Source organism: Necator americanus, chromosome X, assembly GCF_031761385.1.
Source record: "Necator americanus strain Aroian chromosome X, whole genome shotgun sequence".
NCBI classification, from domain to species: Eukaryota; Metazoa; Nematoda; class Chromadorea; order Rhabditida; family Ancylostomatidae; genus Necator; species Necator americanus.
Genome location: NC_087376.1, coordinates 32,285,016 through 32,301,277, shown reverse-complemented (window position 1 = coordinate 32,301,277; position 16,262 = coordinate 32,285,016). Strand labels below are relative to the sequence as shown.

The 16,262-nt window shown below is 36.0% G+C and overlaps 1 protein-coding gene across 2 annotated transcripts; it reads right to left on the bottom strand.

Moving 5' to 3' along the window:
- Positions 1-4,460: 4,460 nt before the first annotated feature.
- Positions 4,461-11,844, bottom strand: RB195_026121 (uncharacterized protein; the record flags this gene model as incomplete). 2 transcript variants are annotated; one of them, XM_064214533.1, is made up of 14 exons in its annotated part: positions 4,461-4,581; positions 6,164-6,236; positions 6,306-6,381; positions 6,498-6,569; positions 6,636-6,713; positions 6,764-6,874; positions 7,731-7,835; positions 9,062-9,157; positions 9,222-9,322; positions 9,421-9,496; positions 10,293-10,373; positions 10,532-10,625; positions 10,682-10,745; positions 11,792-11,831. In XM_064214533.1, 14 exons carry the CDS (start codon positions 11,829-11,831, stop codon positions 4,461-4,463), a joined length of 1,188 nt encoding a protein of 395 aa, XP_064070414.1. The 2 variants fall into 2 exon arrangements, with proteins under 2 accessions (XP_064070414.1, XP_013292900.1); XM_013437446.2 differs by lacking the exon at positions 10,682-10,745 and having other exon boundaries at positions 11,792-11,844.
- Positions 11,845-16,262: the final 4,418 nt, after the last annotated feature.

The window sequence follows — 16,262 nt, the reverse complement described above, 5'->3', positions numbered from 1 at the left end:
CTTTTTCAGGAACCCCTAATTGGTCAAACTCATTAACCCATAAAAAAATTGTTCTCAAAAAAAAGTGTTGATAAAGCTGACTGGTTTGCATCAAGGCACTCAAGTACGCTACCACGGATTAGCGGCCAATCCATTACACGTTATCCGCTTCAGCGCGATTCTGTTGTTTTGGCAAAACCTTCTAAAGACCCTTGCTATTCGGGATCTTTGGACTTAATCCGTTTACAAATATGTTAAAAATTCATAGAAAAGTAAACAAAACGGGAAGTCAGAAAAACATTTTTAATCCGTTCTATGGTTGGAATTCAGAAGTTTCTTGTTTTGGGGGAAGTGCGAAAAATCTAAAAAAGAAAGAGAAAACAACGGCAAAAAACGCAAACAAAAAGCAAACAACATTCTGCTAATCGCCTTTTTCCAGAGCGACGAACAGAAGGAAATGTTACCTTCTTGTTTTGTTATAGTAATATCAAACAGTTACTGAGAATACTGGCAGAATTCCACACAGGTTCAACATTGGCAAGACATAGCAGGGTAAGAACCAAGAATCTATTTTGATTGCTACTGTTTTTTTTTATACTAGCTACTGAAAACAGTTGAGTGAAGTTTGGCTTTATCTATCTCCTCCTTATATATTCTAATGCCAATTTTTATTCAAAAAATTACAAGAAGTATCATAGATGATAAACAAAGTTGCGATCGAAGAATCCGTGGATCGGTAACTCCGTCAAACAATCCTCAAACAATTCATTTCTAAGCCAAGAGAGAATAGACTGAGACTTGCATGTATTGTTGCTTCTCCAATCTCGTTTTTTTTTTCTTGAAGCTCATTTATTGAAAAAACCTATGTACTACAATTTCACCGTTAAATAAGATAGAATTAATATGTCGGCAGGGAACCAAAAAGACAGAACAAGAGATCTATGGAGTAGACCACAATTTCAGAATAAGTAAATCGTCTGACAATACAATCGTTTGAAATGCGTCTTTTTTTCCTCATTGCTCATTTACGGATTTTTTTTTTGAGTCTTAGGAGTGACGGAAATAAGGAAATTGGTTCGTAAGAAGAATAATTGTCGGTTAAAATTTCAATGAAGTTTTTTAGCAAGAAATAAAATGAATCCGAATGAAAAAAGTGATTGCATGTTGTGGTGTTAAGATGTGTTGACTGAGAACATATGTCTTGTGGTTTCATAGAAGACAAGCTCCGAAAGGAGATTGCTTGCGTGGGCGGTCTAGGAGCAAATATCTATTTCTGACTTCGAGAAAAATCGGTCTACATACTCTTCAGCATGACTACTAATACTATCTCAAGTATTTTTGTCCCGTAAGTAATCATGGGTTTTAAATAAAGTTTTTGTAAGTTATAATTACAAGAAAAAACATAATAATAATTTGTTGAAAATTTATCTTTCAGAAAGCCAAAATGAAGCACATAATAATAAAGCAGAGCAAAATTTCAAAACAAGCCGTTGATTTCATCATGCATTGAATGGGAGTACAGTTTCTTCTTTATTTGGCTCGATAATAGTCAGGTCAATGAAAGGGAAACATTCCATAGTTATCCTTAAATGCTACTTGCTTACTTCAGCTACATTTGGTAGCCATTCAGCTACTTTTAGTCTCCTACGGCTGCATAACGAGACAGTTGGAATGGAATTTAATTTTAAGGAAAGCATCTTCTGTTACCAATTACTTTAGGAAAGAACATAGAATGTTACAAAGAACGCTCGTATTTTCAAAACTTGGAAAAAATATTTTGTGACTGCAAGAAGAGTTGTTGATCACTGAAAAGCTGCGACTGCATAATCGTGGGCTGAATACGAAAATAAAGCTGCATCATCAGAAATCCCAGAAAAACGGAAGTATTCATACAAGAGGGATAACACAAAACTGCTCAGGATTGAGCACTACTTTCGTTGTTTTCGTTGTGTTATTCGCAACGAGGCCGAGTGGCAAGCCTGAGGACACTTTTTTGTGGACCAAATTCAAGGCGACAATACATGATTAGCTGTTGCTCGTTTCCTTCACGTCACTTTTGCACAAGAAATGGTAGAGAAGCGTATTGGTGTCGGTGCTGTATATGACGAGTAGCCATGAATCCAGGACTTATTTCGAAAGGGTACGTATAAGTGAAAACCAAGTAAAGAGGTTGACATTTGTTGTAAATCATCCACCTTTAGCATTTTAACTGCTTCCTTCATTATAGTAGAAGTCAATCATACGCTTTCATGAGCAAAAGAAGGACAAATCACCTTTGAGGGAATGAACTCGGTAAGACGAAACGCTATGAATCGAGCCACATATACGGCGAACATATCGGAATTTCACAAATTAATGGGCACATCATACATAGGATGCTACTGCTTTGCATTTGTAATCTCGAACTCGTTGCTCTTCCCTGACAAAGTGCAAGCATGCTCAGAACAAATATAAAACACGGATATCAAGCAAGTGGACATGGGATTCTCTCATGACGTTTTCCACTACTTAACTTCTTATATTTTCTCTACTCCTATCTTCTAGAATTACGTTGAAACTAGAACGCTTGCAGAGTAGCATTTCTTTTCATCCCAAAAATCTCATCATTTAGAAACTAAGTATCCGTAAGAGTGTTCGTCAAAACTTGCTAATTATTTGCATTCTTATATAGAATACAGCTAGTTATACAGAATTATGACCACATGAATTTCAACACGTTTTTGAACCGAATATAAGCGTTATACCTATTTAAGCAACTGTCTATTCAGGGAGGATTCATGGATCCAGCAAGTTCTGTTGATTATTATTATTAGGCATTTCACTAAGATCATCCTTATACACTTTTTGTGTTCTTTCAACAGAAGAGATCCTGAAACTTCACTGCACTTCGTAGTTCTTCTGCAAATACCTTCTTGAATATTTAATAACATAATAATATACACTAAAAATATGTATGTTATTCCCAACCCTGCTCTTTTAAGACGAGAGAAGTTCTGTCTGAAATGGATCTTATCAATTTTAGAACAGCTCAAAATGTGTGTGCTAATACCTAAGAAAAGAAAAGGCTTAAAGAAAATAAGTTAGAAATCTATCCATGAGTTCGCTGATTGCCATATCCTCAGATCTCATATGTAGTAGAGTCCTGAAAATAAAAATAGAGAAGGAAAAATATGCCATTTACAAATCCCCTGAAAACCCTTAAAACCTTGAACCGAACGTGCAACCGGATATGAATCACACCAATATTAAATTACTACAGCTATTTGGGTGGTAGAAATTGATTGACTCCTTCGAGAGAAGAATTTTCTTTTATGAAGTAGTTATTATAGTGTTGTTTGGAATCTTCATATTTATTTATTTTCGTTATTTTCGTTCAGGAAAGTTTTTCTGGACAAAAATTTACTCAAAGAAGCTCAACCTCTAGTAGTCGCTGAAAACTTCACTTTAAAACATTCCCAAAAAACAGTCATATTTTTGAAAAAAAGGAACAAAGAAGTGCAGTGTTTAGAACGACATTCTTTTTTCAAGCATCACGTCAATGTTTGCGTTCTCTACGATGAACGTCATTACAAGATGTAGAGTTAAAGTAGGGATAGCCACGCGGCACTTTTTCTCTTTCCGTGATCGCAAGTGATGTATTTATTTGTGGCAACAGTGAAATTTAGGCATTATTTGCAATGCAACAGTTTTTTACAGAATCTTCGTATGTTTTTTCTAAAGAAGTATTAAGCATCATAACGATGATTTTCACTTGAATATTTTGACCAGCGGTCACTAAAGAAGCAACATTCTAAAGCATTGTGTTGACAAACAGACACCTTCAAACATTTAAGTACTCAAAAAAACATCTACAAAACATTTGATACACACAGATGAGCGTTACGTAGAAGATCTATTACATAAATCTAATGATCAAGTTTGAAAAACTACACTTTAAAAGACGATACATGTAAATTATAGGAGTTCACACACTAGGACAAATTATATTTGAAAGATGCTGTGATGCTTAAAAAATACTTAACACAACTTAATAGTACAAACCTTTGAACACAACAAAGTTTTCACAACTATGATCATGGATGGTCCAGGAAAACACACCCATATGTTAATATTACGTACTCTAACTATGTACATTGTGAAGAACATTTGTATTATTAGAAACGTGAACGTGTGGGACGTAACAAGCTTATAACGATTACAAGAATATGTATAATGTAAGGGTAGTAGGGGTGAATTCCAGGGCCAGCAAATTGAATCACAGAAATATTAGTAGAAAATAAATGAGTAGTAATATCCATTGTCAGATATCTATATAGTTAGTTATTGTATAACATGTTAACTTAATTTTGGCTTAGCTGAACTCTTATAAGGCAATTTACAATTAACGAGCAACGATTCTGTACCTGATTGGCGAAAATCCTAAATAAGACGTAGAACCCCTGAATTTTTCTCGGTTTCATTTGTTATACAATGTGCCAAATTCAAACTATGTTCACTGTATTCCTTGTATCCACATTTCCGTTCAATGAAAGTTTTTGGAGTGCAGCGAATGCAGCCTCTTCTTTCTTCTCCTTTTTTCGATTTCTTCTCTCAAACTCCAATCTAAAATTATGATTTCTTTTTACAGGTATAACTTTGTTGCATCTGACAATGCCATCATACTTTATTAGATATGATGAACCAAAAATAAGGCGTGCATAAAGCTGTTTTCACGTTCATAATCCTAGAAGAACAGGGAGGGAGGAGGGAATAGAGAGATGGAGAGAAAAAAAGAGCACACATATGAATATTGTGAGATTTTGAAGGAAAATCTCTTCGAAGAAATTGAAGCAGTGCAAAATTAAAGGTCAGACATTCAAAGTTCATTGTCTGCAGAGGAGTTGCAGGCCCGCTTGGAACATTACTGGAGTAAATAAAATATCTTGAGCACAAAACGTTAAAATTAAGCTTTCGCTTTCGACTTTCGAAAGACAAAGAGATTCCCTTGGAGCAATGTCTGTAATTTCATTTGCCTTAAGATTTTTTTCTCCTAAATTAGTTTCTTTTCAATGAGAAATCTTGCCGAGGTTCATTCGAGCTGTCCTTAGACTTTTGCAAAATGTTCGAATTTCTCTTGCAGCGATACAATGAAGCCTTGTTTTTTTCCTTCAATTATTCTCCGTTATGTTTGTGTTTTCTTCTTGATACGCTGCTGAGAAGAAGATGTCGTGGTGATTGTGAAATGTAGATCGAAATCCAATCGATTCGGTATGTTATGAGCACCGAGTAAATTTGTGTCGAATCGTAGCGAATAAGGTTTTGACTATCTCAATGCGACCTGGGAAAAATACTTCAGCCATTCTCTAGCTAATATCGATCGCGATATCGGCAGCGAATATCGACTTCAAGGTAGCTTTATAGGAATAAATTAGATGTGCATGAATCTCTTCAGAATTCATCTAGACTTACTGATATTGATTGTGGTGTTAATTTTCACGAATTCACCATACAGGATGTTCTCATCCATCCTTTCCTGTTCATTACGATCTACGCGAAAATGGTAGATCAAGGCAAATCGATTGCAAGCTACTTCTTAGACGGCAGCCTCGTCACACCAAAAGTTCACAATTCACCAAACTCTATTCATTTCGATCCATGCGAATGTGGTAGATCAAAACAAATCGATTGCAAGCTACTACTCCGGAGGTAGCCGCATCGCACTGAAACAGTACAGCAGATGGAGAATTATATGAGGTGTTCCACGTGGAATCTGCATCCCTCACTTATTATGAATGCGCACTGAGGTAGCTATCGACAGCAAGGATGTGCTGCACATGATCTCGCCTACGAGTTACCGGTGTTGAAAGTTCTTGTGATCTCCTATATCAATCCATACATGATCACTCGGTGGGGCAAGGAAACAGTTGGGGTGGGGTGAATATCATTGCGACGCGACGGAGAGGCTTTACTACGGATCTAGACTGCCTAGAAATAGCCTAATGCTGATTTCACTACTTTTACAAAAAATGCCCCATTCTTACAACTATGATCATTTCTAGACTTTTTGACTCCGATTTTTTTCCAATTCAGTTTCGCCCATGTTTCTCTACTAACTTTGTTTTTTTTTTAAATTTAATTTCCAGAGATATAATTCTAGTAATATCTGTTATATTTTTATTACAAATAATTACCACCAAAAACTTACCTATGCTCTATTATTCTCTCGATTATTTTTTCCGTTGTCATATCGCTTTTTGAGTCCACCTCACAGTAGATTCCTAAAATAGGAAGGATTAATTTCTTCACATTACAAATTTCTCTTATTGTAACTATTTTCTAAACAGTACCTCTTCTCTTTGGCGCCTCAAACGGGTCGGAACCAGAATGATCGTGATGAGGAACACGACTACCTTGACAAACAACCTGAAAAATCCATATCGTGAAGGATTTGGATGATTACCACCACTTCTACCAAACAGCAAGATGTATGTTGCAATATTTTGGTTCAGAACACAATAGAAGTGTGAAATGTCGCTTACAGAAATGTTGAATCGATCAATAATATCGTCAGTGACACAGTAGGGAGCTCCAATGACGACCTCATTGACCGGCTAAAGCAATGTTGTAATAATCAGGATGGGTGGCTATTTATATTAGAAAGTATCTTCCTCGAATACCTTGTACGCTAGAACACTAAGAACTCTCTCATGAAGTGACATTATTGGGTGATTACTTCCTTTGTATTCATTAATGACCTGAATCACTTTTATTATTTCTGGAAAAACGATCAATGATGAAAAGTCACCTGATCCGTAAGAATGCCAACAATAAGGTAATCGCCTAGTTTAGCTGCTTCTTCTAGAAAAGATAGATGACCGATATGGAAAAGATCGAATGCTCCACATACGTACACTATCTGAAAGTAATCTTGAAAATATGAATGTGGAAATCTTCTATATTGCTTTTTCCACCCTATTTTATTTGACTATGATATCCTCGTATTTGAAATAAAAAGAAGTTCGTCTCGAAAACACTGGAACAGTAATCTAAACAGTGCATCTACACGAGTGTACGTTTTTGTGGAGATTTGGTCATGGAATACCCGATGAAAACCGAGATGGTACTATTTTTACTTAATGGATCAACTGTGATTATAGGACTCCTATAAGCGAATTTTAAAATTCTGTGCTTTTCCTTTTCTTTACAGATTTAAACCAAACAAAATAGCAATATCACTGTGATTAATTATTTCGATATGTCGATGGCAGCAACGAAAAAGCTGCGGAACACTTTTATAAGTGAGTTTTTCGCATGGCGTATTTGAGGGATGAGAGGAAGGAAAACTCTTGAATTATTGTCGATACATCTTTCCGAGAGGCGGTGTAGCGCGAACGGTTCTTCTGTGGCTGCATGGCCACTGGTTCGAATCTGCGCTAGCGCAAACCAAGCCTTTCATCCCACTAGAGGTCGATAAATTGGTACAAGAATTATCTGGGAAGATAAAAACGCTGACTTGATTCATCGGCTAGCAACCGCAAGTCAATGTATAGGCCAGTCGCACGTTCGTAAACCTCAAACGATTGTGAATTCAAGTGAACGTGGTCCCAAGCGGATTAATTCACGCCAGGAACTTTATCCCCACACGCAGCTTTCCGACGATAGGAAGTATTATCGTTTGATTTATCGGTATACTATTATCTGCCTTCTACACAATATCTGTCCATATCCTTAGTGGATACATACACTTTGAAGTATAGTTCTACAGATATCACCTTATCCGTTGGCCTTGGAGCTCTTCCTTCAGCGAATTCGATTATCGTTTGAGTCGTCGCCATAAAGCGCGAAACGCGCGTCCACGGCGATTGTGCCACACTATCCTGGAAATAATACAAAAAAATTCTTTTATTTATCCCACAGAGTGTGCGATATCCATCTCCTAAAAATAACACATAAGCGCAAGAAATTCTTATGAATTCTCTGGATATCTTAATTTCCATGATCTCATTGTCTCTACTCTTTCACTTATGCACATATTCGAGCGAATTTATTCGTCAATTTAATCATGCATATAGCAGTCAAAAATTCTACCTATGTTCCCTAACATAGTCAAAAGGACAGACGAAATTAGAAGAAACGACAACTACATATAACAACATCAGAAATATTGCAAAAACGTTTTCTTCCATTAAATTAAAATTTACGTTTCTTGATTTCTGCTGCAAGTGAAAATTCCGAATATTTTTCTGACCTATGATTAAGGTTATTACTTAATGGAAGTATTTTTTACAGTAAATGGGAAAAATATCAGCGAGTCCTGTACCTTTGTTGTGAGATTAGCTACAACAAAGATCCATGGAAGGTTGAGAGTAGGCCGTTAAATATCCCTATTTGAGGAAGTGAGGAGGTAATAAAATAAGTCTAATTCTGTGAGAATTAATACAACGCTATTTTATAAAGGACCAGAGAAGACAATTTAGATTCCAGAAAAGAGTAGAATAATAACGATGGAAGGACTACGAGAGCCACATTACAGCGAGTGAGACGGCACAAACAGCAGCCCTCCTGGAGTCAACACAATCTGTCGACTTGTGTTCCTGCACGCAAATGTTCTAGCACGGATTCTTTGTTTTGAGAACAACACTACATTTCACAGAATTTCACAGATATTTGAGCTGAGAACAGGAATTAATACATATTTACGGGATTGCCATAACGCTACAATTACGCCTGAAAATCGTTGAAAACGGAACATTAAGCTGTTTGGCCTACTTCTAGTTTTATTTGTAGCCTCGAAAGAATAGTTGAAATCGTAAAGGCGCAACGATTGAACTTCCGCCGTGCATTCCAGCTGCTCCAAAACATATGCTTGATCAAAGTTTATGAACACTACAATATGCGCTAATATTTTAATGTTAGTATCGTTTTTCGATACTTAACTCTCTAACAGATAAGTGAGTCGTTAAAAACGACTATTATCCAAGAATACTCTTTTTTTAGCCGATTATTTAGCTTTGAAAAAAATCTGCACTAGTTGTGTTTCTTAAAAACACCGACTGGGTCATTAAAATAACAATATAGGATTTGCAATTGATCTTTTACAAACCGTGCTTAGAGTCCGTGCCCTCTCCCGATGTTCATCCATATGTTCTTCGGATACATGATGACATTTTGTGAGAAGAAGCATTCTTCCGACCAAATCCTAAGCAGTCTAAGTTTTCTCGACAGAAGGAAAAAATAAAAAATTTGATATGGTTGAAACCCACTGTCGTTGAAACTCCAGCGGTTCTTTTGCATTCACGGTAACGTTTCGCTTTTTTCACTTCTTCATAGGTGTCTTTGCCATCCGCTGTAAGCGTGATGTCATCTAAAATATATTCTATAAGACCAATAATTCCTCCGCCTTGGAAACGTTAAAACGTGGAGAGATCGAGAAAATTCATTGCCGTATACTGCATCGCTTACCTCCATGAACACAGAAGTCGCAGTCGTAGCGATTTAATGTCTCGACAGTTGTAACATAGGGAGCATCCTCAACAACCTAGAACAACAAATTTTGTCGTTCTTTAGCAATGGTTCCTTATTTTTCCCGCTGACTTCATACCCATACATTTCTCTAAAGGAAATCACATCTTCAGATTTTGCTTTGTAAAATGAATGTTTTGAGCTAAACTAATTTTAGAAAGGAGAATTTATGCTCTCAGTTTATACATTCCAACAACCCAGGAATTGGCTTAACAATATAGTATTGAATGTAAATTATACAAAAAAGATCTTTTTAGAACGACCTCTTTTTAAATAGTTATTCCGAGTAAGCGATGCGTTGGGAACCCCTTTTCCCCAAAAATAAAGATGATTGTTCAAGCCTGTTTCAAGGAAACACATGTTTCTAAGCGCCAATGTTGATCATGGCCCAATTACTTGGAATATTTTTAGAAATCACTTCGAATAATTTCTGGAACTTGAGGAACACGTAGAACTGTTTTCGTCACTAATTTTTTATTTTAATCTTGATAGAATTACTGCTCAAAATAAAAGGCATGCAGCTTGTCTTTGGGATTTCTCATAAAACCGATAATACAAAAAACGTTGCGGGTACAAATAAATAGTTTGGATCTCTTCAATCCTAATAAACTCTTCGTCTAAAAACTTTCCACTTTCTATCTGTTTATTTATTTTTACCTAATTTTTTGAAAGAGGTACCACTGCAAGAGACTGATGGTTGCAATAGTCGATCTTCATAAGACAGTACACACTCTAACAAATGTTCGCTTTTCTGTACTTTCAGACGAACAGCGTCATATACAGACTGTAGGATATTGAATGAAAGTCGTTACCTCATCAACCCATTTAATACCCTCCACCATACGATAGCGTTCTTGTTCATTGAAAACGGGAGGTCCTTTATGGAGCGATATCTAAAAAAATTTTGAGTAAATTCATCTAAATTCCAGAATAACATCAGAGCAAATCATTTTGTTTCGATTTTAAAAGAGCCCTCTACGTCGTGTACCCATTTTAAAATAATAATCTAATCATTTAGCCCATAATGAAGTCCTGAAAATCACTCACTAACCTCTTCATCATTGTGTACACCAACTATTAACTTCTTTCCGAATTGTTTAGCCTGACGAAGCTGGTTAGCATGACCAAAATGAACCATGTCATAGCTTAAAAGTCAACATATTATACACAATTACATTCGAGACTCTTCTAATTTCAATACATATAGAGTCTGGATGCAGCTGCGCTAGTACAGAATTCAACGTTTGAGATCGCCCAGCTTGTTCCTGAATATGATGCAATAATTGCGGGGTCTTCTAAACAAAATGTTCACCTCACACACATATAAAGGTGAATCAGCTTAAAACCTTCTATTTATTTTAACTGTACGATGGCCAGCTTCAAAGTTTTTTCTGCAGCATTAAATTTTTCAAATTTTAAAAGTAAAATATCAAGTATGAAACATGTTCAATATAAACTATGCATATGTATTACACAATTACAAAATATGTTGTTAATTTTAGAACAACGAGATGAATAATTAAAAGAAGCATAACATTTCAGAAACAATTTCGTATTTTCATCAGCAACTAGCTATGCTTCCAGTTTAGTATGAAAGATGAATGAGTGTTGTAGTTGAAGAGGTTTCCTAGGACGATTATCATTTTTTTTTCGTGCTTTGACGTAGCCGAATAATAGAAGGTGTGCTTACTCAGAAAGCATTGAAATTTGAGCAGTTCATGTTGGACTTCTTTGCGCAACTCCTAAAAATAACCCCCCTCTAACATTTTTGGAAAGAATTCTTTTGAAACTTTGTTTCTTGTAACAATCACGTCACATGGAACTTAATACGCCAAATGAAATCACCTTTACAGCGTATGGAACAAAATTGGGGGTTAATGGAAATACATATTCCATATTTTCTATAATTGGAAGTTTTGTGGAGTAGCAGAATGTTTTTGTCAAGAAGATTTTAACGAAATCAGAAGCTCTGTTTGAAATGGGAGAAATGCTCAGGATCTATGAGGACCTCTAGACCTTTCCTCATAGATGGAAAAGATATATATACAATGAGGATAATTACATAGACCTACTTCCCAGCTGAAACATCTGATCTCGGTAGAAAAAAAATTGAAAAACTGGCATTAAAATTGAAAGAAATAAAGAGTGGGGGGAACACAAGTGGATAATGGAACTACAATGTTCTATATTTATTCTAAAAACTGCGGAGGCTAGATTTTCTTTCGATTTACTTAGTGATTACTTAGTGAATGAAGTATGAATTATGAAATTAAGCAGAGAAAAAAATGGTCATAAGTGAGCAAACACTCACCATCCATCGCACCACACGCGGTCTCCTTTAGGACCTCCATCAGGTGCTTCCATATTTGAGAATATCGTCGGTAAAATAAACAACCGGCACAGAGGACCAAAATTTGTCAACTGGTTGCTGAATAAGCACCGTAAACTAAGAAATGTGACACTGTTTGGTTTGATAAGATTAGGACGTATCAGTTGCCCTATTTGATAGTGGTCACCTCATGGATTACTCAAATCCTAAGCGGGAGACGAAGAAAAAAAAAAGACCTGAAGTAGAAAATGATAAATATTACAAAAAATAAGTGAAGTTTTACGAAATCTGTATTTTAAGGTAGTCCTGGGAAATAGATGAGCGAACCAGAATGATTAATGGGTTGCTCTTAAAACCTGCATTGTTTGTGTGGTGATGACGAACAAAAGAAAAGAATACACCATAGCAATTACGAAAATACTTGAGAGGAGCGAGTATGCTAACAAATTGTTAAGTATACTAGTTATTGGAGAGGTTCGAAAAAAATTCTAACGTTTCCGGACGACATTACTAGATGTCTCTATCAAAATCGAGCTGTCACAGAAGGGTCAATAAAATCTGTGATAGAGATCAGCGATTAGCAAATGTCAATAAAGCAAAATCCAAACACGCACACAACCATACTTTCACTGAGTTTCACCTCGTTCTTTTTTTTTCTCTCTCTGAACGTCACCTGACTTTACACTATTCAACGTAGGAACAATTTAATGTATAGAGGTTAAAAAAAACCAGAAAAGTGAGAGAGAAATTGCAGATGGTCCTGTCATTGACCACCTAGGTTGGTTCCGCATGTTGGGCGATAAAAATTTCAGGTTCTGACGTCGACAACGACTTCCTCCTAGGCGCCGCCTCATGTCTGAAGAGTGCGAAACCCAACCGAATGTCACTGTGTAAACATGAGAAATGTTGCAGTTCAAAACGCCTAGCGAGGAGAATTTTTCTCTAGGCGATCGAGCAAATGTCGTTAGGTCACCGTCGCCACTACACACAACTGTTGCTCTTCTACTGATTGACAGCAACCGTAGTTACGCTTTACCTCCATAAATAAACGCTTGCCTCATACTTGAGGGATAAATAAGAGATCATTTACATCTACGTTTTCCTACAATTTGATTGATGCACATGCTTTGCAGTTGTTTTTGTCCTATGCCGACTCGCCTTTCGTTTCCCATGGCATGTGGCGAATCGATAACGTCCTCCTGCCCAACCGATGCCGATAAGAAGCTGTCTTTACCTCGACATGAAGCATGTTGTCTTAAAAAACACCTGCGGCCATTGGAACATTGATCGTTCATTGATGCTATGATATAACAAGTATAAGGATCTGTATCACTACAAGAATAATCAGGAGGGGAAGACTCCATTTGTGACGCAATTTACTGATTAAATTTTCCATTTCGGGCCTTAATAGCGGATTTTTAGAAACATATCGTTAGAGAATGGCGCTCTCTCTTTCTGATCTGACCAACGCACTATGTCTCTTAGGATGTGATACAACGTAAACTCCTACTATGTAGAGTACAATAAAAAGGTTCAACAAAAATGACAAAAATTCTGATGATTTCGAAATTTTGAAAAAAAAAATTTTATCAGGTTTAATCAGCTGAAAATTAGTTCTCTGGTAAATGAGCGGTTTGTTTGCAACGTTTTATTTATTTCCGTGCATGTCAATTACGAGTAAAATTTCAAAATTTACGAGATCAATGTTCTAAAAGGGAAGAAATTGTTACACATGAACACACAGGAGCAGTATCAAATATGGAGAATCAATTTTGTAGGGGTGATTTTAAACGAATACCATAAAAATATGGGTAATTAACGATTTTCATAACCTTGTAGTTTCAAATTTGAAGAGTGTCGTTAGGTTTTTGCTCCTTGATATTGTAAGTAGTAGAGGAGCTGAATTGGATTCCCTTCCATAATATTTCACGAATTACGATTATTATTGTAACTATTTTTTTTTAGAATTAGGAAGGGATAGTTTAAATCTTATTAATGACAAAAATGCATGAGGAACAAACAATTGAAGTCTCCTGAAAACTCTGGAATCTATTGGGAACACACTAAAGACTTATTCATTAAATTTATAACTGTCCCATTTCAGAGAATTTGTGTTCTTAAAAATGTTTATAGAGTGAAAAATAGTTCACAAAGTTCGAACTTTTTGTTCTGTTCATAGAAAACATTTTTGACAGCTGTCACAGTTGTTTAATGTGAAACGGATAAAAGTGGATGAGATTGAATGGAAACTCGTGTAAATTTCAAATTTTCCACTACTTTCACTGATACATAAAAATGACCAGCTGCTTAGGTTTTCTTTCCTTGACCGACCGAGCACTATTGATTGGAAAATCTATGCTTTTGCACATGAACGACTTTAACTGGAAGAGATTCAGACTGGGAATCCTCTGTATTAGGATTTACACTGACGAATAAAAGAAAAAAAGTGCCGCCAAACTTAAGAGCCAAAGAATAAAAAAAAAAGCTATGATATTCCTAATTTAAGGAAAACCGCTAACAACTGATGATGAAGGACAACTCTATGTATTTATTGCAGACAACCATTTTTTTACCGGATCAAAAAGACGAGGGCATTGTGAGATCCGTCAGTAACATACCCATTTTTAACACTTTCTATTCTCTTCTTCACCCAAACGATATATCTTTTAATTTCTCATGTTCACATCTGGAAAGCATTTTCAGACCTGTCGTATATTCCACTCACATCGTCAAATCTTTATCTCTTTTTTTGAATGGAAAAGAAAGCTAAAGAAAGTTAGAAGAGAAGAATGTTACCAAAACTTTTGCTGACAAATATTTTCACCTTTTCCCTCGGATAATATTCTTAAATCCTGCTGTTTTTGGATTCTTCAAACATTCGTCGTTGACTTGAATAAATTATTTATCCAGCGTTGCTATCCTTAGGATTTCGAAGCAAAATCTGAGTGTGGAAAGTGTTTAACTCACCTATTGAATAAAAGATAGCTAATATTAAAATAAATAGCTCTTCGAAGTCACTCAAACAAGTTTAACTGGATAAAAATGTCTTTTTACACTACTTTCTTTCGGTTTAATGTTCAACACCGTTTTTTGATGATACTGCAAAAAGCGTACATAAATGTATTAGCGAATGGGTACAAATTCGAGTTTGAGCGAAGTAACTGTATAGTAACAGTAATAACATTATAGCAGCTATGAATTTTCTGAACTTCCTCTTTGCCATTATTAGCAGAATCTGATAATTAAAGAAGCTGTTTTTTAACTCTAGAAATAATATAATGCTTTCCATGTAGAACGTGATATGTGTTCAGCAAATATTTATGTGCATATTGCTCGTTGCTATGCAAAAATGCGAAATATCGGTTCAACCTCTTGCCTTTTTTAAATTTTCAGGTTCTTCAAAGAAGAAGAAAATATTGAACTGAAGGTTTTGAAAAAGTCTAGTGTTTTGATGTGCAATAACATAATTATATCATGAATTTTTATCTAGTTTTATTACCCAAGGGATTGGAAATAAATGGAAGTGGATTGAAAGATTGTAATTCAGCATACCCCCTAAACATAACTGACACATATGACACATTTTATTTAAAAAAGTGAATTTTACTTATTATTGTTGTGGAAAGGTGGTTTAGCTTCTAAAAAATAAAACTGGCAGAGCAAGAGAAGAAAAGTAAAATTTGGAAAAAAGACAATTCATATATGTATATTACTGGTGATCTACATAGTCATTTCATTTCAGGACTCTTATAAGCTTCTCGGGTCGGTATTGGAACGGTTTTTCCTCTCTGCTTCCTTCTCACTTTGATCTTTGTTTTACTAAATGCTATGGGTGGCAGAGAAGGAGGAGTAGCTAAAAATTATATCCTCTAGGTGTTTTCTTTTCAAAGGTGTCGACCAAATGTTAAATTCAATGCACAGTTTGAGAAAGGCATTACTGTTCCTCGTTAATGTAAGCAGTTTACTTTTCAAAGTTTACTACGTATCTTAGCACGCGAGTCAGACGTTCTGGCGCGAAAAACATTGGAAGCGTTTTATATCACAGCCAGAAGTCCAATCATGAATCTTGAGGAAAAATGCATCGCTGTGACCAACGAGCTGTCACCATATCCTGACCTCTGATTTGATTCTTTTGACCTACGGGGTCAGAGGCGGGCGCATCGTTACCAGTAACTGCTAGCGGCGCAACTCTAACAACTGGTGGTCCGCTAACATCACGATTTTGTGGCTATCAAGGTGAACGCTATGGTGGTCTGCTTTTCTGACGTTGCATTTCAAATAATCGGTTTGCTAAGACATATCTTGTGGGATGACGAGGCGTTTGAGAGAGTAGATCACACGTGCCTTTGATTTTTCCAGGCTCTGAGAAAGGTGACGACGCCAAAAAACAATCTTGGTTCTGCTTAAAAAGTAGTACACAATCAGCTTGCTACTTTATTTACTTTTTTGTGGG